Source organism: Ranitomeya variabilis, chromosome 1 (assembly GCF_051348905.1).
Source record: "Ranitomeya variabilis isolate aRanVar5 chromosome 1, aRanVar5.hap1, whole genome shotgun sequence".
In the NCBI taxonomy this organism is placed as follows: Eukaryota; Metazoa; Chordata; class Amphibia; order Anura; family Dendrobatidae; genus Ranitomeya; species Ranitomeya variabilis.
In genome coordinates, this window is record NC_135232.1 from 901,880,959 (window position 1) to 901,908,396 (window position 27,438).

General features: G+C 45.0%; 1 protein-coding gene across 1 annotated transcript; it reads left to right on the forward strand.

Moving 5' to 3' along the window:
- On the forward strand, window positions 1-27,287 carry GAR1 (GAR1 ribonucleoprotein). Its single transcript, XM_077278942.1, has 7 exons — window positions 1-139; window positions 16,049-16,254; window positions 17,181-17,335; window positions 18,899-18,958; window positions 20,194-20,353; window positions 22,695-22,781; window positions 26,865-27,287. The coding sequence occupies exons 2-7, from the start codon at window positions 16,050-16,052 to the stop codon at window positions 26,873-26,875; spliced, it is 678 nt and encodes a 225-aa protein (XP_077135057.1). The 5' UTR covers window positions 1-139; window position 16,049; the 3' UTR covers window positions 26,876-27,287.
- The last annotated feature ends 151 nt before the right edge of the window (window positions 27,288-27,438 follow it).

The window sequence follows — 27,438 nt, forward strand, 5'->3', positions numbered from 1 at the left end:
GCGCTTTCAATAAAGTTTAACGGTTTTGGTTTTCATTCTACATAGTGACGTCATCAGGAAGCGCCGGAAGTGACCACAGCTAGTCCCACGTGTAGTGGTGGAGGAGAGGAGCGCCGCAGGTCGGGATACGGACAGGCAGGTGGGTGACGGTCTGCGTGCGTGCTACTTACATGGCTGCGGTCCCTGTGCTGTGGCGCCCAAGAGCAGGTGGGCCGCAAGTTTCTCTGCCTCCCTTGTCACATGGTCGTATGTATGGCTGGCTACTGCAGCGGTGCTGTTCACACGGGCCATATAGGCAGTGCAGCGTTACCTGGTGTCATTATTATGTATGAAGAACAGGCTGCCGAGCAGCAGAATATGGCCACGTAATGTCAGTGCCATGATGGGTTCCCAGGTTTATGATATGCAATGTCTTACTTGTTTTATCCAGAACTCTCAAGTTTGTAAATTATCCTCTGTCCACGGGTTCGACCGCAGACCACCCCACCGATCCTGAGAACCTGGTTATGAAGGGTCCCGTGTGTGTTCATTCTTAAGGGGGTGCTCCAGGTAGCCAAGCATTGCTTCAGTATCTACAGCACTCCCATAAGAATGAATAGAGCTGCAGTGCGCATGATCGTCCACCACTCCAGTCAGATGGGACTCTTTAGATCACAGAATCTTAGAATCGGGGTTTCCAGTGGTTGGATCCCCAGCAATAGGGAAATTATTCCCAATCTAATGGATAGGGAAGAACTTTCAGCTTAATACCCTTTTAATTCAAACTAACACATACAAGGCCAACGATGATATATTTTCATTTAGTGTCTGAAAAATTCCCTCTTCCCACATAAACTTGAACAAAGCATGCCAGTGTATGACTGTTTGTGGAGTTGGTAAGCCAAACCTCCAACGCCTCAATTTCCCTGACTTCGGACTGCACAGCACTGCCTCACTACTGAGCATGTACATAAAGTGCAGCACAGATTCATCTCTACTACGACTCCCCAGCACTGGTCACTACTGAGCATGTACATAAAGTGCAGCACAGATTCATCTCCACTACGACTCCACAGCACTGGTCACTACTGAGCATGTACATAAAGTGCAGCACAGATTCATCTCCACCATGACTCCCCAGCACTGGTCACTACTGAGCATGTACATAAAGTGCAGCACAGATTCATCTCTACTACGACTCCCCAGCACTGGTCACTACTGAGCATGTACATAAAGTGCAGCACAGATTCATCTCCACTACGACTCCCCAGCACTGGTCACTACTGAGCATGTACATAAAGTGCAGCACAGATTAATCTCCACCACGACTCCACAGTACTGGTCACTACTGAGCATGTACATAAAGTTCAGCACAGATTCATCTCCACTACGACTCCCCAGCACTGGTCACTACTGAGCATGTACATAAAGTGCAGCACAGATTCATCTCCACTATGACTCCACAGCACTGGTCACTACTGAACATGTACATAAAGTGCAGCACAGATTCATCTCCACTATGACTCCACAGCACTGGTCACTACTGAGCATGTACATAAAGTGCAGCACAGATTCATCTCCACTATGACTCCACAGCACTGGTCACTACTGAACATGTGCATAAAGTGCAGCACAGATTCATCTCCACTACAACTCCACAGCACTGGTCACTACTGAGCATGTATATAAAGTGCAGCACAGATTCATCTCTACTACGACTCCCCAGCACTGGTCACTACTGAGCATGTACATAAAGTGCAGCACAGATTCATCTACACTATGACTCCACAACACTGCCTCACTACTGAGCATGTACATAAAGTGCAGCACAGATTCATCTCCACCATGACTCCCCAGCACTGGTCACTACTGAGCATGTACATAAAGTGCAGCACAGATTCATCTCCACTAAGACTCCACAGCACTAGTCACTACTGAGCATGTATATAAAGTGCAGCACAGATTCATCTCTACTACGACTCCACAGCACTAGTCACTACTGAGCATGTATATAAAGTACAGCACAGATTCATCTCTACTACGACTCCACAGCACTAGTCACTACTGAGCATGTATATAAAGTGCAGCACAGATTCATCTCCACTATGACTCCACAGCACTGGTCACTACTGAACATGTGCGTAAAGTGCAGCACAGATTCATCTCCACTACGACTCCACAGCACTGGTCACTACTGAGCATGTATATAAAGTGCAGCACAGATTCATCACCATGACTCCCCAGCACTGGTCACTACTAAGCATGTACATAAAGTGCAGCACAGATTCATCTCCACTATGACTCCACAGCACTGGTCACTACAGAGCATGTACATAAAGTGCAGCACAGATTCATCTCCACTACGACTCCACAGCACTGGTCATTGAGCATGTATATAAAGTGCAGCACAGATTCATCTGCACTAAAAGCCGAAATCCTTAGATCAGGAACAGAACAGACATTTATAGGACATTTCATAATTTTCCCAAATTCTTATAAAAACATTTACAGCACATCCTGCAATGTACAATTGTACCCCTTTTATTATACACTAGATGGTGGCCCGATTCTAACACATCAGGTATTCTAGAATATGTATGTCCACGTAGTATATTGCCCAGTGATGTAGTATATTGCCCAGTGACGTAGTATATTGCCCGGTGACGTAGTATATTGCCCGGTGACGTAGTATATTGCCCGGTGACGTAGTATATTGCCCGGTGACGTAGTATATTGCCCGGTGACGTAGTATATTGCCCGGTGACGTAGTATATTGCCCGGAGCCGCGTAGCATATTGCCCGGAGCCACGTAGCATATTGCCCGGAGCCACGTAGCATATTGCCCGGAGCCACGTAGCATATTGCCCGGAGCCACGTAGCATATTGCCCGGAGCCACGTAGCATATTGCCCGGAGCATATTGCCCAGCGACGTAGTACAGAGCATAGAGCCACGTGGTATATTGCCCAGTGACATGGTATATTGCCCAGTTACGTAGTATACAGCACAGAGCCACGTAGTACAGTACAGACCAAAAGTTTGGACACACCTTCTCATTTAAAGATTTTTCAGTATTTTCATGACTATGAAAATTGTACATTCACACTGAAGGCATCAAAACTATGAATTAACACATGTGGAATTATATACTTAACAAAAAGTGTGAAACAACTGAAATTATGCCTTATATTCTAGGTTCGTCAAAGTAGCCACCTTTTGCTTTGATGACTGCTTTGCACACTCTTGGCATTCTCTTGATAAACTTCAAGAGGTAGTCACCGGGAATGGTTTTCACTTCACAGGTGTGCCCTGTCAGGTTTAATAAGTGTGGTTTCTTGCCTTATAAATGGGATTGGGACCATCAGTTGTGTTGTGCATAAGTCTGGTGGATACACAGCTTTCTTGACAGAAAGAAAGACAAAGATGGAAGTGACCCTTAGACAATTATGTAGTAGATTTTAGGAGTCGGTCCATTTTGTTTTGACTCCACAGCCGTGGTTTAAAGGGAACCTCTCACTAGGTTTGGCCAGTACGAATTACGGCCACCTCCTTTCAGGGCTGATATACAGCGTTCTATAAAATAACTTTTATTATACTCACCTGTGGGGCGGTCTGGTCCAAGGGGTGTCGCTGGTCTTGGTCTGATGCCGCCCGTCTTCTTGCGATGCCGTCCTCTTTCTTGCTTTGTTTGGATGACGCATCCTACATCATCCACACTGGGTCCCCTGAATCGCACTCCTGTGCAGGCGTACTTCTCTACCATGGCAAGGGCAGAGTCCTGCAGGCGCTGGGACTCTGACCTTTCCTGACACCTGTGCACTGCAGGACTTTGCTCTGCCCTCAACAGGGCAGAGAAGTACATCTGCGCAGGATCGCGGTGCCGGGGAGACGTCTGTGGATGATGCATGGTTGCGTAATCCACACGATTCAAAAAAGAGGGCGGCATCGCAAAAAGAAGGGAGGCACCGGACCAAGACCTGCGACACCACTCAGATCAGACCAGACTGCCCAGATGAGTATAATAAAATCTGTTTTTCTTGTCTTGCAGGTCGGGTTGGGGCTTATATACAGAATTATAGAATGCTATATATCAGCCCTTAAAAGTGGTGTCCATAACTCGTATCGGCCATCCCTTTAAAGACAACTTCACCTTTGCTACTTGTTGACGCAGAAATACTGAAACAACCTCACAATCCCTAAACATAACTCAGGAACCTGTCATCTGATTCATGTTACTTGAGCCAAAGGCAACCTGAATCAGTTTGGCTGCATTTTGCAACACTGTATGTTTTATTATGAAACAGTTCAGAAAAAAACATACTTTGAAAAGCGGATCTGGGAATGTTTGCCCCTGATTCATTAACCCTCCGTCAGGGGCAATATGTTTCATAACGAGTTTATAGGCATTGCGCCTGTCCGGCACAGGCTAGAAAATTGGCTATATTTTCCTTTTTTAAAAATTTCAATGCTCTAAAAGTGATCAGTTACCTTAATAGGAATGTAATAAATGAGAATACATATAATCAGGTGTAAAAAAAAAATGTTTAATAACCAGAAAAGTAATATGTTTCTATGTCTTGAGCATCCTCCTCACTTTCTCCATCTTGACCTGTATCAGACACATCTGGACATTCTTCCACATCATCTTCTGAAGCAATGTCACTTTCTTCCCCTAAATCTTCTAGCTGTAAGGGGTCTGTCTCATCAGCAAGCAGTATATTTTGCACTTGCTCAACATGAAGGGCATTGGACAAGTCAAATATTCTCCTCGCCATTTCAGAAGAAAAGCTGAAGCAAGAGAGAGAATATGTGTTAGGGCGCAATGTGCCTGAGAAGCACAATCTTATTTCTAACAAAACCTTTTATGACAAATCCACAAATTTAGCGCTAGCTATTCATAAAACAAGCTAAAAAAACAATTGGGATGACTAAAAACAGCAAATTCTAATCGTCAAATGTGTGACGCGTTCAGGGGCAATGAGCCGGAGAAGCCAAAACACCGATATCTGATCTCCTGCAGCTCTGAAGCACAAGAGGCTTCTCAGGTTTCACACAGCCTTTAACCCCTTCCCGACCTGTGACACAGCGTATGCGTCATGAAAGTCGGTGCCAATCCGACCTGTGACGCATATGCTGTGTCACAGAATGATCGCGTCCCTGCAGATCGGGTGAAAGGGTTAACTCCCATTTTACCCGATCTGCAGAGACAGGGGGAGTGGTACTTCAGCCCAGGGAGGGTGGCTTCACCCCCCCGTGGCTACGATCGCTCTGATTGGCTGTTGAAAGTGAAACTGCCAATCAGAGCGATTTGTAATATTTCACCTATGAAAATGGTGAAATATTACAATCCAGCCATGGCCGATGCTGCAATAGCATCTGCCATGGCTGGAGACCCCGATCTGCCCCCACCCCACCGATCGCCTCCCCAGTCGTCCTTTTTGCCCCGATCTCCGTTCCGCTCCCTTCCTCCCTCCTGTCGGCTCCCCCCCCGTGTTCCGATCCCACCCCCCCATACTTACCTAGCTTCGATGTCCCTCCCGGTGTCCGGCCGTCTTCTTCATGGGCGCCGCCATCTTGGAAAATGGCGGGCGCATGCGCAGTGCGCCCGCCGAATCTGCCAGCCGTCAGATTCGTTCCTGCACATTTTGGTCGCTGTGATAAGTGCTATCACAGCGATCAAAATAAAAAAAATAGTAAATAAATCCCCCCCCTTTATCATCCCCATAGGTAGGGACAATAATAAAATACAGAAAATATAAGTATTTTTGTTTTTCCATTAGGGGTAGGGTTAGGGGTAGGGTTAGGGGTAGGGTTAGGGGTAGGGTTAGGGGTAGGGTTAGGGGTAGGGTTAGGGGTAGGGGTAGGGTTAGGGGTAGGGTTAGGGGTAGGGTTAGGGGTAGGGTTAGGGGTAGGGTTAGGGGTAGGGTTAGGGGTAGGGTTAGGGGTAGGGTTAGGGGTAGGGTTAGGGGTAGGGTTGCACTTAGGGTTGCACTTAGGGTTGCACTTAGGGTTGCACTTAGGGTTGCACTTAGGGTTGCACTTAGGGTTGCACTTAGGGCTAGGGATGCACTTAGGGCTAGGGATGCACTTAGGGCTAGGGATGCACTTAGGGCTAGGGATGCACTTAGGGCTAGGGATGCACTTAGGGCTAGGGATGCACTTAGGGCTAGGGTTGCACTTAGGGCTAGGGTTGCACTTAGGGCTAGGGTTGCACTTAGGGCTAGGGTTAGAATTAGACTATGTGCACACGGTGCGGATTTGGCTGCGGATCCGCAGCGGATTGGTCGCTGCGGATTCGTATCAGTTTTCCATCACGTTTACAGTACCACGTAAACCTATGGAAAACCAAATCCGCTGTGCCCATGGTGCGGAAAATACAGCGCGGAAACGCTGCGTTGTATTTTCCGCAGCATGTCAATTCTTTGTGCAATTCCGCAGCGTTTTACACCTGCTCCATAATAGGAATCCGCAAGTGAAATCCACACAAAAAACACTGGAAATCCGCGGTAAATCCGCAGGTAAAGCGCAGTGCGTTTTACCTGCAGATTTTTCAAAAACTGCGGAAAAATCCACACAAATCCGCAACGTGAACACATAGCCTTAGGGTTAGGGTTGGAATTAGGGGTAAGACTAGGGTTAGGGGTGTGTTGGGGTTAGGGTTGTGGTTACGGTTGGGATTAGAGTTAGGGGTGTGTTGGGGTTAGTGTTGGAGTTAGAATTGAGGGGTTTCCACTTTTTAGGCACATCAGGGGGTCTCCAAACGCGACACGGCGTCACCATTGATTCCAGCCAATCTTGCGTTGAAAAAGTCAAATGGTGCTCTCTCCCTTCCGAGCCCCGACGTGTGCCCAAACAGTGGTTTACCCCCACATATGGGGTACCAGCGTACTCAGGAGAAACTGATCAACAACTTTTGGGGTCCAATTTCTCCTGTAACCCTTGAGAAAATAAAAAATTGCAGGCTAAAAAATTATTTTTGAGGAAAGAAAAATGATATTTTATTTTCACGGCTCTGCGTTATAAACTTCTGTGAAGCACTTGGGGGTTCAAAGTGCTCACCACACATCTAGATAAGTTCCCTTGGGGGTTTAGTTTCCAAAATGGGGTCACTTGTGGGGGGTTTCTACTGTTTAGGCACATCAGGGGCTCTGCAAACGCAACGTGACGCCCGCAGAGCATTCCATCAAAGTCTGCATTTCAAAACATCACTACTTCACTTCCAAGCCCCGGCATGTGCCCAAACAGTGGTTTACCCCCACATATGGGGTATCAGCATACTCAGGAGAAACTGGACAACAACTATTGGGGTCAAATTTCCCGTTACCCTTGGAAAAATAAAAAATTCAGGGCTAAAAAAAATTTTTGGAGAAAAGAAAAATGATTTTTTATTTTCATGGCTCTGCGTTATAAACTTCTGTGAAGCACTTGGGGGTTCAAAGTGCTCACCACACATCTAGATTAGTTCCGTGGGAGGTCTAGTTTCCAAAATGGGGTCACTTATGGGGAAGCGCCAAAGTTTAGGCACACAGGGGCTCTCCAAACGCGACATGGTGTCCGCTAATGATTGGAGCTAATTTTCCATTCAAAAAGCCAAATGGCGTGCCTTCCCTTCCAAGCCCTGCCGTGCACCCAAACAGTGGTTTACCCCCACATATGGGGTATCATCGTACTCAGGACAAACTGGACAACAACATTTGGGGTCCAATTTTTCCTGTTACCCTTGAAAAAATAAAAAATTCTGGGCTAAAAATCATTTTTGAGGAAAGAAAAATTATTTTTTATTTTCACGGCTCTGCATTATAAACTTCTGTGAAGCACTTGTTGGTTTAAAGTGCTCACTATGCATCTAGATAAGTTCCTTGGGGAGTCTAGTTTCCAAAATGGGGTCACTTGTGGGGGAGCTCCAATTTTTAGGCACACAGGGGCTCTCCAAACGCGACATGGTGTCCGCTAACGATTGGAGCTAATTTTCCATTCAAAAAGTCAAATGGCGCGCCTTCCCTTCCGAGCCTTGCCATGCGCCCAAACAGTGGTTTACCCCCACATATGAGGTATTGGCGTACTCAGGAGAAATTGCCCAACAAATTTTAGGATCCATTTTATCCTGTCGCCCATGTGAAAATTAAAAAATTGAGGCTAAAAGAATTTTTCTCCTACGCCTCATTGGGGGACACAGGACCATGGGTGTTATGCTGCTGCCACTAGGAGGACACTAAGTAAACAGAAAGATTAACTCCTCCTCTGCAGTATACACCCCTTCACTGGATACAATTTCAACCAGTTCTTGCTTAGTGTCTGTAGGAGGCACTTGGGTCTGTTTTCAGGCCCCAACTTTCTTATTTTAATTTTTATTTTAAAGTTTTTAGTTTTCTGTAAATTTTTAATTTTTTACTTAACGGAGTGAAGGGGGCGACGGGTTCCTTTTTTTATAGGGTCCGCTCTCCCCCGAACCATCAACAGGCGAGCACGGCGAGTATACCTCCCCGTCCCTCTCCTGCGACGTATGGGGCACGCCTAATCTACGCTAGGGCGACGGTTCCTATACGGTCCCGATCTCCCCCCCTGTAAGATGGCGAGCACATGGAGTTTACCTCTTATGTGCATCTCCCGGGCTCCACCGCACTCAAGCCCTCATCTTGGCGTCTCGTAGTCCCCACAGTAGCCGTAAGCCCCCTGTGGCAGGCGCAGAAGAACCCTGCAAAAATCTCCATGCGGCAGGCACAGCTGTAAGTCCCCTGAGAAGGCAAGCATGCTTCAGGAGGCTCTCCGTCCCCCGACACAGGGAGGATCGATTGAGCTGGAGGTGGTCCCTCCTTTGGTGAGTACTATCTTCCTCACGCTACCGGCGTGGGAAGAAGCGGTCCGGGTCCCTGGGGAGAGGTACCGCTGGCTAAATGCCAGCGACGATCGTTAGGCGCGGCGTCGCGGCCGCCAGAGCGCTTCGTCGGCCGGCTCCACTAATTTAGTCCCCGGCTTCTCCAGCCGGACTAGGCCGCAGTTCCAAAAACCCGCCCACGCTGGAGCCCCGCTCACTGTTCAGGCGCTTCTCGTTTTGAATGAGAAGAGCCCTGTAAATCTCGGGCGCCATCTTGGGACTCCACTGCTACAGGGAAATACAGCCGAAAACGCTACCTCCCCCTCTTCCTCCCTGGGGACACCAGTTCAGGACCGTGGGTAAGCTGCTCCGCTGCATAGGGAAAAGCTTAACCCCTTCCCGGCTCACATAACTGCTACTGCGGTTTATCGGAGATAGACATTCACTATGTCTCAATCTATGGAAAAAAGGGGAGAAAAAAGCACACTGTATTTTTTTACCATTTGTGCCACTTGCAAGTCTGCCTTGCCAAGTACCCACAGTCCCCCCTTGTGCCAGAACTGTGACCTGGCCAGTGCGCAGCCGCCTTCTGCCGCCACTTCCTATGTCGTTTCCGGAGTGGGCCGCGCACGTTCAGTGGAATCCTGGGTCCTCCTTAAACCAGAATTCATCTCCGTCGGCTGCGACGGAATCTGATAACGGTGCGGGGCTGTCCGACCACAGGGGGCGCACCGTTGTACGGGACTCCCGGGGTTCCAGGAAAAGGACCTTTTCCCCATCTCCCGTACACGCGCGAGCTTCAGCTTCTGCAAGCTCATTTTCTCGCTCCCCCTCCCCTGAGGGTCGCAGCGTACAGGGCTCAGTATATGAGTCGGAGGAATCTTTAACCCAGACTCCTCTATTGGTCAGGCATTAATGGTGGACGATGAATCTGCTTCCTCTCAGGAACACGTATCTTTTAAGAAGTCTCCATAATCACCCTGAGTTTCAGGATATTATCCAAAACACAGGGAGCAGAAAAGCGCTTTACGGCTCAAAAAGCTACGGAAGCTAAATATCCTTTCTCAAGGGATCTGGTGAAGGGCTTACTTCTTTCTCCTTCTGGATCCTGCCGTGTCGCGGCTTGCATCCAAAACAATCTTCTCTCTGTCAGACGATTCATCAGTCAAAAACCCTTCTGACCGCCAGATTGATTATTTGACTCGCTCAGTCTTTGAAGTCTCAGGAGCAGCCCTCCTTCCATCCTTTGCAGCTACCTGGGTAGCTAAGGCAATGGTGACCTGGGCTGAGGTGTTGACCTTTACCGTCCACGGCAGTAATCTTCCCCCAGAGACGGCCAGACTAGTTAACCAGTTAGCTCAGGCCGGAGATTTTGTCGTTAGCGCCTCCATAGATGCGGCTAATTGCGCAGCGCAAGCGGCTGCTAACGCAATTTCCATCAGGGGGGGGGCCCTATGGCTCCGCGATTGGCGAGCAGACTCTGCTTCCAAAAAGTCGCTGACCTCTCTTCCTTACCAAGCGGGTCGTTTAATTTGGGGGAAAACCTAGACCAAATCATTTCTGTTGCTACCGGATTAAAAAAAAAAAAAAAAGTGAACTTCTTCTCCAGCATGGAATCAGCAGCAGTTTCGATTCCGGTCATTTCATAACAACTCCAGTTTGTCGTCGTCCTCCCCTGGTTCGGGACGTCGGGACAACAGAACTTCCCAGGTCTCATACAGACCAAACCGTTCCTGGAAACCCGGACCCAGGCCATCTGCCCCTGAGCCGTCCGCATCCCTTTACCCTTCACAATGACTCGTTGGCGTGTCCGGCTGATACTGACAACGTAGGCTGACGCCTTCTTTCGTTCCGTCAACAGTGGCTCTCGGTCGTTCACGACGAGTGGGTCAGAGAGCTCGTGTCTTCCGGATACAAAAATCGAGTTTTTACTCTTCACGCCATACAGGCGCTTCAAAAGGACGGTGTCATCACTCCAGTCCCTCGTGACCGAAGGTTCACGTGGTTTTACTCCAACCTTTTTGTGGTCCCAAAGAAGGACGGGACTCTACGGCCCATACTGGATCTCAAACTGCTAAAACAAATTCGTACGGGTCCGACACTTCAGGATGGACCGCCTCCGTTCCGTTGTCGCGTCCCTGGAAAAAGGAGAGTGCCTTGCATTCATAGACATCAAAAGATGCCTATCCACACAGTTCCTGCTCTTTGCAGCCCAAGAAGTACACTTCCAGTCTGTGGCCTTGCCCTTCGGACTTGTCACCGACCCCAGAGTCTTCACAAAGGTCATGGCGGCTGTCATGGCCATTCTTCACGCTCGGGGAGTGGTAGTCCTGCCATATCTGGACGACCTATTAATCAGAGGTCTGTCCCAGTCTACCTGCGAGGAGTCGGTGAGCATCACCGTGGATTCTCCTTCTCGCCTGGGTTGTAAGATCAACTTCGAGAAATCATCTCCAGTGCCGGCCCAGCAAATCTCCTTCCTGGGCATAATTTTGAACTCTTCCCGCGGGCTGGTCATTCTCCCTCCAGAGAAGGTTCTATCCTTACAACAGGGAGCGCACAGGCTCTTCCGCCCAGTCCCTCACTCCATTCGCTTTGCGATGCGCATCCTCGAAAAATGGTTGCGGCGATGGAAGCCATTCTGTTTGCGCAGTGCCATCCCCGTCCCTTGCAACAGGCGCTCCTTTTAGCCTGAGACAGAAGCCCGGTTCCTCTCGACCGTCGCTTTCATCTACCCCCACAGGTCAGGCAGACCCTCAGGTGGTGGACACTACAGTCTTCCTTGAACCAAGGGAAATCCTTTCTTCCTGTGCGCTGGTTAGTGGTGACTACCGGTGCCAGCCTTTTTGGCTGGGGTGCAATTTTTATTCACCACACGGCACAGGGTCGTTGGTCCACGAGATAGTCACGTCTCCCAATCAATATCCTGGAAATTTGAGCGATCATTCTCGCTTTACACAACTTTCACCAACCTTCTCGCAGGTCATCCCATCGGAATTCAATCCCACAACGCCACAGCCGTGGCGTACATCAACCACAAGGGGGAACCCACAGCAGAACAGCCATGCGCGAAGTCTCCCACATCCTGCGCTTGGCAGAGACCAATCACTCGCTCATATCGGCGATCCACATACCGGGCGTGGAGAATTGGGAAGCGGACTTCCTCAGTCGCCAAAGTCTTGCTTCGGGCGAGTGGTCCCTCCATCCGGAAGTTTTCCAGCAGATTTGCCTTCGCTGGCTGACGCCGGATGTGGATCTCATGACCTTGAGGTTCAACAATCAGGTTTCCCAGTTCATTGCCCGTTCCCACGATCCTCGCGCCATCGGAGTAGATGCCCTGGTTCTGTCGTGGCACCCGTTCCAGCTGCCATACATTTTTCCGCCCCTTCCTCTGCTTCCGAGAGTCATCAAAAAGATCAGAGCAGAGGGGAGACCGGTGATTCTCGTCGCGCCTGACTGGCTGCGCCGAGCATGGTACGCGGAACTCGTCCAAATGGTCGCCGACACCCCCTGGCGCCTTCCAGATCGCACGGACCTTCTTTTCCAGGGCCCAATTTGCCATCAGAACTCTGGGACACTGTCTTTGACGGCGTGGCCGTTGAATCCTGGATTTTAGCCCAAGCCGGATTCTCTCCGGGGGTCCTTCTACCATGATTCGCGCTAGGAAACCCGTATCCATGCGCATTTATCATCGCACCTGTCGTATCTTCTTTTCATAGTGCAATACCCATGGACGTTTGCCCTTAGTCTTTTCCATTCCGTCCATTCTGGAGTTTCTCCAATCAAGTTTAGAGTCAGGCCTTGCCCTAAGCTCGCTCAAGGGACAAGTGTCCGCCTTGTCTGTTCTATTCCAACGAAGGATCGCTTCCAGACTGCCGGTTAAGACGTTCATCCAAGGAGTCTCCCGGGTGGTCCCTCCCTATAGAATGCCTTTGGCGTCATGGGATCTTAACTTGGTTCTCGGAGTTCTTCAGGAGGCCTCTTTCGAACCATTGCAGGACATCTCTCTCACCCTCCTCTCATCGAAGGTGGTCTTTCTAGTGGCAATTACGTCAATTAGGAGAGTTTCTGAGTTGGCGGCTCTCTTGCCGACCCCCCCCCCCTAAGGTGGTTTTGAGAACCTCTCCCGAGGACATTGTCTTGCCGTCTTTCTGTCCTGCACCTACTCATTGTATCGAGAAAGCTCTCCATACTCTGGATCTGGTTTGAGCTCTTCGGAGGTACATATCTCACACGGCTCCCTTCCGTAAGTCGGATGTCCTCTTTGTGCTTCCGGAGGGACATAGGAAGGGTCTACCTGCCTCAAAGGCCACTCTAGCCAAGTAGATAGGATTCCTGAATAGCGGAACCAATCGTGTCAGGAACACTCCTGTCCCACCTGGGATTCAGGCGCATTCCACCCGGTCGGTCGGTGCTTCTTGGGCCATTCGGCACCAAGCGTCCGCACATCAGCTTGTAAAGCTACGACTTAGTCCAGTCTGCATACTTTCACGAAGCACTACCTCATCCATACTCAGGCTTTGGCAGACGCTGCCCTCAGCAGGCGCATTCTGCACACATCGGTACCTCAGTAAGCTGGTGGTACATGGGGTATTAGCATATTGCTCCCCACCCAGGGACTGCTTTTGTACGTCCCATGGTCCTGTGTCCCCCAATGAGGCGTAGGAGAAAAGGAGATTTTTGTGTACTCACCGTAAAATCTTTTTCTCCGAGCCACTCATTGGGGGACACAGCACCCACCCTGTTAGCCTGTTTTGGCTTGTTGTTACTTCTTTGGTTTTGACATAGTTTGTCTTTGTTCATGCTCCTACTGCTTTACTACCGAACTGGTTGAAATTGTATCCAGTGAAGGGGTGTATACTGCAGAGGAGGAGTTAATCTTTCTGTTTACTTAGTGTCCTCCTAGTGGCAGCAGCATAACACCCATGGTCCTGTGTCCTCCAATGAGTGGCTCGGAGAAAAAGATTTTACGGTGAGTACACAAAAATCTCCTTTTTTGTGAAAAAAAAGTACTTTTTCATTTTTACGGATCAATTTGTGAAGCACCTGAGGGTTTAAAGTGCTCACTATGCATCTAGATAAGTTCCTTGGGGGGTCTCCTTTCCAAAATGGGGTCACTTGTGAGGAAGCTCCAATGTTTAGGCACACAGGGGCTCTCCAAACGCGACATGGTGTCCGCTAACGATGGAGATAATTTTTCATTCAAAAAGTCAAATGGCGCTCCTTCCCTTCAGAGTTCTGCAGTGCGCCCAAACAGTGGTTTACCCCCACATATGAGGTATCAGCGTACTCAGGACAAATTGGACAACAACTTTCGTGGTCCAGTTTCTCCTTTTACCCTTGGGAAAATAAAAAAAATGTTGCTAAAAGATCATTTTTGTGACTAAAAAGTTAAATGTTCATTTTTTCCTTCCATGTTGCTTCTGCTGCTGTGAAACACCTGAAGGGTTAATAAACTTCTTGAATGTGGTTTTTAGCACCTTGAGGGGTGCAGTTTTTAGAATGGTGTCACTTTTGGGTATTTTCAGCCATATAGAACCCTCAAATTGACTTCAAATGTGAGGTGGTCCCTAAAAAAATGGTTTTGTAAATTTTGTTGTAAAAATGAGAAATCACTGGTCAAATTTTAACCCTTATAACTTCCTAGCAAAAAAAAATGTTGTTTCCAAAATTGTGCTGATGTAAAGTAGACATGTGGGAAATGTTATTTATTAACTATTTTGTGTCACATAACTCTCTGGTTTAACAGAATAAAAATTCAAAATGTGAAAATTGCAAAATTTTCAATTTTCGCCAAATTTCCATTTTTTTCACAAATAAACGCAGAAATTATCGACCTAAATTTACCACTAACATGAAGCCCAATATGTCACGAAAAAACAATCTCAGAATCGCTAGAATCCGTTGAAGTGTTCCCGAGTTATTACCTCATAAAGGGACACTGGTCAGAATTGCAAAAAATGGCAAGGTCATTAAGGCCAAAATAGGCTGGGTCATGAAGGGGTTAAAGTTAGGAAGGTACTGGGAGGATGGTGTTTCCCAGACAAACCACTGAAAATAGAGAAATGAAACTAAGTGAGCTGCGCCTGTCAGATCAGTTGCCCCTGACGGAGGGTTAAATCTGGTGCTTTGTACATCAGACTTATGAAAGGAAAGCTGGCGTAAGATGCGTCAAATTCATTGAAGTATGCACCACTTAATGAACTTGTTGAATCTTACATCTGCCATATGCCACCTCCACAAATGTTACCAGAGCTCTTGGACATTACGCTACTTTTGTGGAGTAAAATTATGATTAATTTGCCTAGGCTTTGAGCGGTGTCAAAAATCCAAAAGTCACCAGCTAAAAAACGCCATTGGTTCCAATTTTTTGGAATTTGATCTAGAACTCTAGGGTTTGCATTGTGATCTTATCCACCTGCATTATGCTGCAACCAAAGTCACCAAAGCCTAATAGAGGAGTTGATGGGTATAATATACAGGGAGAGATGGAGATACTGACATACCAGAATGTATATCACTAATGAGCATGCGCAACCGCGATTGCGTCATTTAAATGTGACTTTCAGTGTTTGACAGCAGCATTTAAATAGATAAACATCAGTGATCTGCCACATATATGGAGCAGACACAGAGTGTGTAAAGGATCCCAAATAAAGTATTATCTACTATCTAATGCCACTTGGTATGTCTGTGGATTATAAACAGGAGTTACTGCAAATTCTGTACTCCACCACCTGTAACCCGGCTATGGCTTGCAATACTCCTAAAAATGCTAAGAGCAGTATATTCAGCCATCTGTAAAAAATGTAGCTCAACCTCTGCTTGGGCCCAAGTCTATGGGTCCATAAAAATCAATGACAGTTCGCAGATGACAATCCGTACGTTATCCGCGATTTACCTTGTAATTTGTAGGAGAAGCTTTGTAATTTATCCATATGTGAAAATCTGGATCACACTGACCTGACACTGTTTTTTTTGCATAGTTGAAAAACACTGACATCTGAATGAGGTCTAATACAAATCAGAGCCCCAGTGGCTTCCATGATAGCCTAGTACTTGCAGACTCGCTAGTTTGTAGGGAAGTTGCAGGACATTTTCTTCTGAGAGTTGCAGACCACTTCTTTGTGAATTATGGTACCTACAAGGCATATCTATAAAGCTCTAGCAGTGTGATGACCTTCACAATGATCACTACATTACCAATTAGATAATTTTTCTAAAGAATCTTTTTTCCCTTCTCTTGTGTGTTTAGGATGTCCTTTGGCGGAAGAGGAAACTTTAATCGTGGAGGAGGCGGCGGCAGAGGAGGTGGTGGCGGGTGGGGTGGAAGAGGAGGTGGCGATAGAGGACGAGGAAGAGGTGGTTTTGGAGGAAGAGGAGGCTTTGGAGGAAGAGGTGGAGGACGTGGAGGCTTTAACAGAGGAGGATATGACCAGGGACCACCAGAGTATGTTGTTGGTACGTTGCAATACAAACTTTATTAAATTTTATTTGTTCCCTTACATTTTTTTTCTTTTAGATGATACATTGGCTTTTTGAGAAAAAAAAACTTTTTATTAAACTGAACTTAGCAATGCATGATATGTACATCATATTTAAGGGGGTTGTCCACTGCTCGGACAACCCCTTCTGAATCTGTATGTTTTCCCTCTTATAAAATAACAACACTTATATTTACCGTTGGGACCATTCCAGCGGTGTCGGCATGGTCTCTCCCAGCGATACACCGTGTTATAGTGTGATGTCACACAATCCCTGCGGCCAGTCAGTGGCCACTTCACTCCTGTGTAGAAATAGCATTTCTACATAAGAACAGGTCGCGCCAGCAAGTTTTGGTGGCGGACCATGGGGGAATAAAAATTCAGATGCGTTTTACATCCTTGTCAATAATTAATCAGGCTTCAATCTAGACAACCTCATGGGAATGCACTTTTTATTTGTAAAATGCCTGTAATTGACCATAATGAACAGTTGACCCGATTCATACTGGAGCTGATGGAGCCGGTGTATATTTAGTGTATATGCTTGGACACCGCATGAGTAGTACATACCCATAGGAACACGTTCACCTGGAGGAGGGCAAATGTGTCCGGTCGGCCTCCATCTGGCCATTGTATGTTTTTATATTTTTATTCTGTGGGTGTAGAATAGCCTAGTGGATTACTCCTCTATAGTGATACCACTGTATGCCTATACCACCCACGTACATTGCTATGCAGTGTGAATTCTGTCTGGGGGGCACTCATTGGTTGTGTAGTGTTGGGTCTTCGTGACAGTCGTTCTGGAAGATAACTCATCTTGTCCAGACCCGCTTGTCCTCTGCTCGTGAACATTTTTCAGAACTTGAGAAGACTAATAAGCTGAATGTTTTGTTGATGTTGCAGAGGTTGGAGAGTTCATGCATCCATGTGAAGATGACGTGGTGTGTAAGTGTATCACAGAAGAAAGCAAAGTGCCATACTTCAACGCCCCAATTTACCTGGAAAATAAGGAACAGATTGGAAAAGTGGATGAAATATTTGGGCAGTTGAGAGACTTTGTATCCTTTATAAACATGTTTTCCACATTATTTGGCTAGCATTATAGTGTGGTCTGATGTGATGAGATTATAGTGTCCCCTCATTCATATGTTATGGATTCAACATACGACTAGGACCATTTATTGTACCCTGGAAGTAAGCAAGCGTATTGGACAATTGTATTACTTACCATTTGACCTCAAAACTGTTCATTTACATTATTTGTACAAAGACACTCCTGACCAATGTTACCAATATATAAATGCAAATGTGTACAGAAATGTCTTAAAGGGAATCTGTCACCAGGTTTTTGGTACCTATTATGAGAGCAGTATACTTTAGGGGCATAAACCTGGGCTGCTTGCTGTAATTTTGATAAGCTCACTGTTTTATAAGAATGAGATTATCGCTAGTGGACTAGTAAACCTGCCACCATGTAGTCCTCTGTTATTAAGCTCTGTGTAACCCCATACCCAACACTGAGTAGTAGCTTTCTGCCTAGGCAGTGTACACAAATAAAAATGCCAATTAGTTGTGTGAGCAGAGTTATACAGGGCTGCAGCAGATAAAACAGTGATTTTATCAAAACAGCAGCAAGAAGCCCAGTAAGTGACGAATCACTGGAATCAGGGTCTCTGCCCTCTACATCATGCTGCTCTCAGATGGGTGTAGTAAAAACCTGGTAACAGACTCGCTTTAAATGTAAATTCTCTGAGATCCTACATGTTTTCTAAGATTCAGGTTGCAGCTGATCACAAAAGTAATTTCTAGTGTAATTCTTGTTGATGAATTCCTTTTAGGTTTGTTTGCCCTGCAGATTGCTGACTGCTCTGTGCCGATTTCATGCAGTTAACCTGTTCTTGAGTCTAAGGCTGGGTTCACATTGCGTTAGTGCAGTCCGTGCAACGCATGCGTTAAACGGACTGCGCAACCCAAGTGTCTTTTAAAAATCGTGTTATGCGATCGCGCAGATGCTTCATCTGTGCTAGTGGTGACGGACCCGAAAACGCTGTAGACCACGTCTGAGGGTCCGTCACAGAATGACAGTACATCGCTAATGCATGCCGATTATGACATGCGTTAGCGATGCGCTACATAATGGCAGCTAATGGGTGCGCTAACGCATCCGTTACATAGCGTTAGTGCCGCTATGTAACGGATGCCATCAGCGCATTGCCATTAACGCAATGTGAACCCAGCCTAAGCACTAAGGCCATGTCCTGTACACATACAGTGGGTTTTTCACTGTGGAAATTGTTTTAATCTGCATTTGTAATGTGTGAATTTGCTGGTGATTTTCACTTTTTGCTTTATAATAAAAGAAAACTACGGCAGAATGGATTATGTCGTGTAATTCTGCAGCATGCTCTCAAAGTTGTGCAGACTACCTGCTAAATATGGAAGGGCATTTCTAAAACATCATAAACAAGCAGTAAATGTGTGATGTGTCTATGGAAAATTAACCGCAACAAAATATTCACTGTTGCCTATGAGATTTGCTAAGTGGTAATTCCTTTTTTTCTGTGTTCCCAATATTTCATATATCATTTTAAATTGACAGCTTCCTTAATTGCTTCAACTAGTATTTTTCGATTAAACTTTCTGAAAATATGAAAGCGTCATCTTTTAAGAAGTTACAGAAGGTAAGTGGTTAAAACATTATTCTCGGGTTAAAGACCTAAGCAGAAAATGGTAGACTGAGAGTTTCTGCAAGTTTGCAGATTATTTGCTATTTCTATTTTCCTTCTGTCAGTTTTTTTGTTTTTTGCTTTTGAGATTGCATGCACTGTTTGAAGTTGGCCAGAATAGCTTGAGGACACTATTATCTCCTGAGAAGATTTGTTGCAGAAATTTTTGTGACTGTCTTATTCATCCAAATAGGGAGATCTATTCACATGATTCATAAACTCCATGGTTCTTAAGGTACCTTCACACGAAGCGACGCTGCAGCGATAGCGACAACGATGTCGATCGCTGCAGCGTCGCTGTTTGATCGCTGGAGAGCTGTCACACAGACCGCTCTCCAGCGACCAACGATGCCGAGGTCCCCGGGTAACCAGGGTAAACATCGGGTTGCTAAGCGCAGGGCCGCGCTTAGTAACCCGATGTTTACCCTGGTTACCAGCGTAAAAGTAAAAAAAACAAACAGTACATGCTCACCTGCGCGTCCCCCAGCGTCTGCTTCCTGACTCTGACTGAGCTCCGGCCCTAACAGCACAGCGGTGACGTCACCGCTGTGCTTTCACTTTCACTTTAGGGCCGGCGCTCAGTAAGTGTCAGGAAGCAGACACTGGGGGACGCGCAGGTGAGTATGTACTGTTTGTTTTTTTTACTTTTACGCTGGTAACCAGGGTAAACATCGGGTTACTAAGCGCGGCCCTTCGCTTGGTAACCCGATGTTTACCCTGGTTACCAGTGTAAAACATCGCTGGTATCGTTGCTTTTGCTTTCAAACACAACGATACACGGCGATCGGACGACCAAATAAAGTTCTGGACTTTATTCAGCGACCAGCGACATCACAGCAGGATCCTGATCGCTGCTGCGTGTCAAACTAAACGATATCGCTATCCAGGACGCTGCAACGTCCCAGATCGCTAGCGATGTCGTTACAAAGTTGTTTCGTGTGAAGGTACCTTAACTCATATCATAGGGTATGAGTAGGAACCATGCTAGTTCGAAACGCGCCATTCTTACTCTCATTTTTTTTATGACCCCCTTTTCTAATACCCCTTTAATATGTTTTAATGGTCTTTCATTAAATGTGAAGTTTTAACATTCTACATTTTTTTTCTTTGGGGTTTGCTGGATTTTTTCTATTGCTCCAGTATTTTTTTGTGATGTTACATATTTGCATTGACTGTTTTGTACTCCACAGTTTTATATTGACCCAGCAAAGCTGTTACCTCTACAACGGTTCCTTCCTCGGCCGCCTGGTGAGAAAGGCCCTCCAAGAGGAGGACGTGGTGGACGTGGTGGTGGAAGAGGAGGTGGACGAGGGGGTGGTGGCAGAGGTGGATTCGGCAGGGGAGGTGGAGGTTTGTATTTGTCATTTGTATCTCCATAGTGATGATATCTGAACCTCTTTGATTGCTGCTGTTTAACGAATTGTCAACCTGGCAGTCATTTAAATGGAGGGTACGTATCGGCACCTGATGAGATTGTGGGGTACCGATGGGTTACCATGGCCACCAGGGGCTTTCTGAAGACTCCCATGGTGACCAGCTTGGTACTCCTGTGAAGCCCAGCCACGAGATAGACTTCATAGGAGATCCAGCCTTACTCTATATATAGAACAAAGGGCCACAGGATAAAGTCGCCCAAAGGTACTAAAATAAAGTGAAACATTTTTTAAAATCTTATGTATTTTTTACATTTAAATATTTAAATTGCCCCCCATTTTCTTTTGTTAAAATAAAGAAATTAAAGAAAATATGCCTATTACCATTTAAATTTAACCCATACAGAAATCGTTATTCAAGAGAGAAAAAAAATGTAAACCCCAGAATTGCATTTTTGTTATTGCTTCTCCCCCCCCCCCCCCAAAATAAAATACAGCATGACCCAGCAGGTGATGGCTGTGTGTTACAGCCAGGTCCTGGCACCAATAGCCACTTGGGGAGCAGAGCTCTGCCCAAATTATTAACCTGTTAAATGCCCCTGTCAAACTCTGACAGCAGCATTTAACACTCATCGTCATAGGGGCGTGTTATTCCATGCGCCCCTCGACGCGCTCATGACAGCAGAGGTTCTGTGGAAGATCCTCGTTCTTGTCATTATAGAGCTTCTTTGAAACTTTACCTGTGGCTGGGCTTCAAAGGAGACCGTGATTTTCCCTATATGCAGTCCTAAGGTGACTAACAAATACAATAAAAAATTAAAATCACCCTTTTTTCCCTATTAAAAATAAAGATGTTAAAAACAAATACACGTGGTATTGCCATGTCCAGAAAAGTCCGATCTATCAAAATATAAAAATAATTAACCTGATCGGTAAACACTGGAAAGGGGGGGTGGGGGGAATAAAGAACCCCAAATTGATGTTCTTTTGGTTGCTGCAATCCCACAAAACAATGCTTTAACAAGCGATCAAAATGTCACATCAGTTTCACAATAGTATCAATAAAAACTGTTTCGCCTGTGAAAAATAAGCTGTCGCACAGCTTCATTGATCGAAAAATGAAAGGCTTATGTGTCTGAGAAAATGGTGATGCAACTCCCCAATTTTTTTTTTTTTTTTGCAAACTTCTAATTTTTTTTTTCTCCCCACCATTTAAATACAAAAAACTGGACTTTTGGTATTGCCGTAATGATTGCAAGGTCATTTCTAGCACCAAATATACACCACAAAGACAACTCCAAAAAATTTCAGAATTACATTTTTTTTCACACTTCCTCCCCACTTTGAGCCCCCCCCCTGTTTTCCAGTACACTGTGTGGTAAAATAAATGGTGTCCTTCAAACGTACAACTTGCCTTGCAAAAAAACACTCCCTCATATGTCTGTGGTTAAATAAAATAAGTTATGGCACTGGGAAGAAGGGGAGAAAAAACATAAACGGACATTGGCTGCGTCATGAAGGGGTTAAAGGGAATCTGTCAGCAGGCTTTTGCTGGTTAATCTGAGAGCGCCATAATGTAGACACTGAGACCTTAATTCCAGCCATGGTTCACTGATTAGGCTGAGTGTTGTAGTTTCACAGCAGTCAACATTTTCTCAGCAGGAGCTGACACTGCAGAGAAGACCCAGCTAATCTGTATAACCCCACCACTGAGTAGCAGGTTGCTCACAATGTGGTGTACACAGGAAGCTGCTAGTCAGGTGTGAATGGGGTGAAGCAGAAGATTTAGCTCTGCTACATCTCCAACAGACATAAAACAGGGATTCTATGAAAACTATACCAAGCAGCCCAGTAAGTGATACATCCCTGGAATCAGGCTTTCTTGCCCTATGTTATGCTGCTATCAGATTATATAGAAAAAATACTGCTGACAGATTCCCTTCAATAAGGTTATCCACTAGTGGATGACCTCTTTAAATGGTTAATAGTGATGAGCGAGCGTGCTCAGCTAAGGTGTTATCCGAGCATGCTCATGTGCTATTAGGGTATCTTCGGCGTGCGTTCGGCAGCCACAACACATGCAGGGATTGCCTAATACACAGCTGGTAGACATGCAGCCGAGGGGACTCGAACACAGTATTCCAGCACGCCGAAGATACTATATTAGCACACAAGTGTGCTCGCTCATCACTGTTAATTAACCTACCTAACCTGTTTTTGCTTCTTACTGGCACTTACAAAAACATGTACATTTTCTCTGAATTTGTAGTCTTGGGATTTTGGTTGTGTACTGATTTTTCTATTTTTTCCCCCCTTAGGTGGATTCAGAGGAGGACGTGGAGGATTTGGTGGTGGTGGTGGTTTCAGGGGAGGTAGAGGAGGTGGTGGCGGTCGTGGCTTCAGAGGTTAGTATAGGAGATCTTAATAATTTTGAATTATTAACTTTACCTTCTCCAATAATTGAAAGGTTTTGGCCTGGATTTGACTGAGTTAGGGCTTGATCAGACGAGTGCATTATATACATGTGTGGTGTCCAAGTAAAATCACACAGCACACTGACCAATGTAATACAGTGGGGCTGTTCAAGTGTCACTCGGTCTTTGTGGAAAAAAAAAATTGCGGCGTGCTCTTTTTCTCTTCTGTTTTGGATGAGACTCGCCTATTCAGGTCTGTAGTTGCACAAAAATATCTGATCTTATGTGGATCAACCATATAATGGATATCTATTGATGCCTTTCCATTATTAACCTTGGAAAATCTATTTGATCTGGTACATTTCAAAATGTGTGACACTGGTGACAATGTGGAATATAAATCGGACAATTTTTCACACTCGTCTGACCCCAGCCTAAGGGGTCATTAAATGGTAAAAGGCGGACAGCGCTCAGGTTACATATGGATGGCATCATAGTGATTTGTTTTCTACTTGAGTTGTCAGTTTTCTTCCTTAATTCGGATCAAAAATGGAAAGTCTTTTTTTTTTTGCCAACAATGGTCAGCAAAAAAATGGACACAAGAATAGCCCCAAAAATTATAATATTTTCTTGTTCAATCAGTCTGTGAATAGCACACATCTGCATGGAGCCAAAGATGGTCTCTAAAAAGGAAAACAGAGATTCAGTGCAATACACATATATCTGACAAGCCCACATCTGCAGATGAAAGGCTTTGTACATCTTTACCACTCATTTGTATTAGTACCAGGGCTGTGGAGTCGGTAAGCCACAGTTGCGACTCCGACTCCTGGATTTTATCAGGTTCCGACTCCGGCTCCGACTCCAGCTCTGACTCCTTCATAAATGGCCAATTCGTAACAATAAATTTACTGTTGTAAAATATTAACATCGTGCTTATTCAGTTTCTCACCATCATATAAGTAATCAGACCACTTAGAGCAAAAACTATATTAGAATACAATTATAATATAGCAAATAACTTTTATAAACTTTTCTAAACTCTTGTAAGTAAATATGCAATAAACACTGTTATGCAGTTAATAAGACGAAATCTATAAATTTGTCCTCAGAAAAAGTATTGCCTCTGTCAGATCCTCCTTCATGGATGCCCTCAAATCTGATCTAATTATTTTGAGAGCAGAGAACAACCTCTCTACACTAACTTGGATTGGTGGCAAAGCAGTAACCACTCGGGCAACATCTCTGACAATGTCAGGATACAGAGGAATGGCTTGTTGCACTGTTATTTTTGATGAACGGTCAAATTTCTTAATTTCTTTTAGTGCACATGAAAAATTCTGCTGAAATGTACTGGCTGTGTTCTTTGATGGGGATGACTCTTCTTCTATGTGGGAACGCTTTGCACGGTCCTTGTGATCCAAATATTTTTCGAAATTAAATTCTTCATCAGTTGATGAGGGTGAAGATGTGGCAGGACGACCAAATTCTTCTTGTTCCTCCTGACTGTTCTGCAACCCTTTCATCCTTACTGCTATTTCAAACAGCTTCTTTTCCTTTAGTTAGCTGTTGATCATCTAGAAGAATCCGATGCATTGGGTCTACATAAACAGCTGCCAAAAGAATGTTATTTTGTAATAGCAGCTCCTCTCTCCGTTTCATTGATGTAGCAATGCCACTTGCAATTAACCCTCCTCTTTGGGACAGGCGAAACATCAGGTTCTTCCACTCCTTTAAGAAAATACCTGGAGTTAAGTCCTCTGCTTGTAATTTTTTAGTCACTGTAAATGGGTGCTCTAGCAATTTTTCCAACTCAGTCACCTGATTCCACTGACTTTCATTTAGCGTCAGTTGAGGGTTAGCCATGTCTACAAGAAAGGTTTTCAGTTCAACCAAGCGCTGAATCATTTAGGCTACGTTCACATTTGCGTTGTGCGCCGCAGCGTCGGCGACGCAACGCACAACGCAAATGTGAACGCATGCACAACGCAGCGTTTTGTGACGCATGCGTCCTTTTTTTGCTTGATTTTGGACGCACAAAAAATGCAACTTGCTGCGTCCTGTGCGCCCTGACGCGTGTGCCGCAGCGACGCATGCGTCACAAAACGCAAATGCAACGCATGTCCATGCGCCCCCATGTTAAATATAGGGGTGCATGACGCATGCGGCGACGCAGCGGCGCCCGACGCTGTGTCGCACAACGCTAATGTGAACGTAGCCTAAGTAAGTACTGCCCCATCGTGTGGCTTGATCAATAATTGCCCCTTTTTCAGCACGTCTCTTCAAAATTGAGTCAACTTTAGGGGTTCTGGCAACAGTAGCCAATTTTCTCACCTTGCCAATCAGTGCAGCAGCATGTCCTTCTTGCAGACTGTCTCTTATAGCCAGCTGTAGCGTATGCACAACACAGCGCATGTGATGAATGAAAGAACGTATTGACACCGTTTCAACAAGATCATCTAAACTATCATGTTGCTGTTCATCTGAAGCAACTTCAGTTTGCTCCTCAGTTACAATACTGTGTTCCTCTATTTCAAACATTTCTGTGTCTGTGGACCCAGAATGTTCTTCTAGCTGCTGGTCACCATCATTACTCCCATTCATTAGCTTAATAGTACTTATCATATTTGAAGCATTGTCAGTTACGACAGAAAGAACTTGATCTTTTTTAAGTTCATAGTCTTGCAGAACCTTTTCCGCCAAGACCTGGAGAAACTCACTGGTGTGATGAGCTTTGGTGTCTTTTACTGCCAATGTCTTGGTAACTATTTCATTTTTGTCACAAACAAATCGGACATTGATGGCAAAATAGTTCACTCTGTGACGTGTGCAGGCAGAAAGCGTCCCTTGAGAGTTTTTTTTAAGTTCTTCCTTTTGTTTAAAAGCTTCTTCGATTACTAATTTTCTAATACTCTCTCTCTCTCCAGAGAAACACCAAGCTTGCGGGCCATTTCCCCATTCAGACACACAAAAGCTGGTCGTGAAAATAATGAAATGGGCACACTATCCTGTACAACAAGCTCTATGATCTGTTTTTTAAATGTATCTACTGTCATTGTCACAGTAACTTTGTCACTGACAAAATATCTTGCAACTGATGGCTGCAAAGTTCTCTGCTCCTTTGTTTGGCTGGAAGAGCTGGGCACTGGTTCATTGGTTTGGATGCAGTCTTTCTCATCCACTGCTTTCAGTACTTCTGGATGAAAGCGCTGTAAATGTCTCTTTAGATTAGAAGCTCTGGTAGGAGCATTTTTATCTTTGCCTGAATATGCACTGATCTTGGCTTCACTGCATTTGTTTTCGTCTGGATCATTTGTCATACACTGACAGACATAATGTTTTCTATCTTGAGTGATGGTGAAATGTTCAAATACAGCTGATTTAATGTGATGCTTCTTTGACATTCTCAGGTCTTTAATTCTGCATTCACAATCCAAATGACAATTGTTTTTCCTAAAAACAATTGTACAAAATTATTGCCAGGTCATACAGCTGATATAGTGGTCAGTAATACTGTTATTCCTCATGTACTCACAGTTAACTGATGCAAAGTTTGTTGAAAGGATAATACTTCTTACAGTCTTCCTCTTCTGAGTAGCAGCTGTGAGAGATGCTTGGAAGGCGCACACCTAGTAAACATCTAGTCTAGAGGAGGAGCTTTACTACTAAGAATTTGCAACACATTTTCACTTTCAGTTTCATACATTGTAAGTAGGGGGGTTGGGGCAGCATGAGGTTAACCAAGTATAAGATTAGATAAGGGCAGTGGAGAACAGTGACACACAAGAAGTAAGAAATGTCTCTAACTCCAGCAGAACTGCTTATCACTGTTGTTCATAGTTTGATAGAACATATATATTTGAGTAACATTTATAAAATTCATATGAAAGTTCAATTATGAAATATTAATACATTTTTTTAAAGCTGGAGTCTGTACATTTCTACCGACTCCGACTCCGACTCCACAGCCCTGAACAGTACAGTGTATAAAATGTTTAACTTGTGCAAATATGTTTTAATAACACTGTCCCAACATTTTTTTTCCTTTTTTTTTTTTTTCCTTTCTGTATGAAGGAGGCCGGTGATGAGCCATGTGAATCCAGCATAGATTGGTGTTCTTTAGTGCTTACTTTCCACTGGGATATGTCTCAATAAAAGTGAATCGACATTTTGGTTTTGAAATGGGACTAATAATACAACAACAACATGAAAGAGAAGAGCGGCGCTTATCAATACTTACTTCATACATGTTCTGTAGCTGTAAGGGACACTGTGGACGTCATGTTCATCTTTACCACCCAAGCCGGTTTACTGGACATGTCAATTCTATTAAAATGTTTTTTACATTTTTTTTTTTTTCCCTGTGAGGATGATATTTTAGAACTATTGTGGTGAAAAAAAATCTTTACTAAGATCATAAACAATTTTTTTAGTTCTTAAAATGTTGTAAATATGAATCTGTATTACTTGAACTTGCCAATAAATTTTTTACCACATGTTAAGCTTTTCCCTTTTTTTTAGGAAATAAAATTGACTGACTGAACTACACTCTATTAAATAGGAAAATATTTCTTTACTTGACAAAAAGTCTCAACGTGATCTCAGTCATTACAAATTTAACAATTGCATGCATACCTTTCTCCTCTTA

Coding starts and splice junctions, on each gene's coding strand:
- GAR1 (XM_077278942.1), top strand. CDS start 16,050: ATGTCCTTTGGCGGAAGAGGAAACTTTAATCGTGGAGGAGGCGGCGGC. Junction 16,255..17,180: donor ACCACCAGAGTATGTTGTTG/GTACGTTGCAAT, acceptor TTGATGTTGCAG/AGGTTGGAGAGTTCATGCAT. Junction 18,959..20,193: donor CTTTTAAGAAGTTACAGAAG/GTAAGTGGTTAA, acceptor TGTACTCCACAG/TTTTATATTGACCCAGCAAA.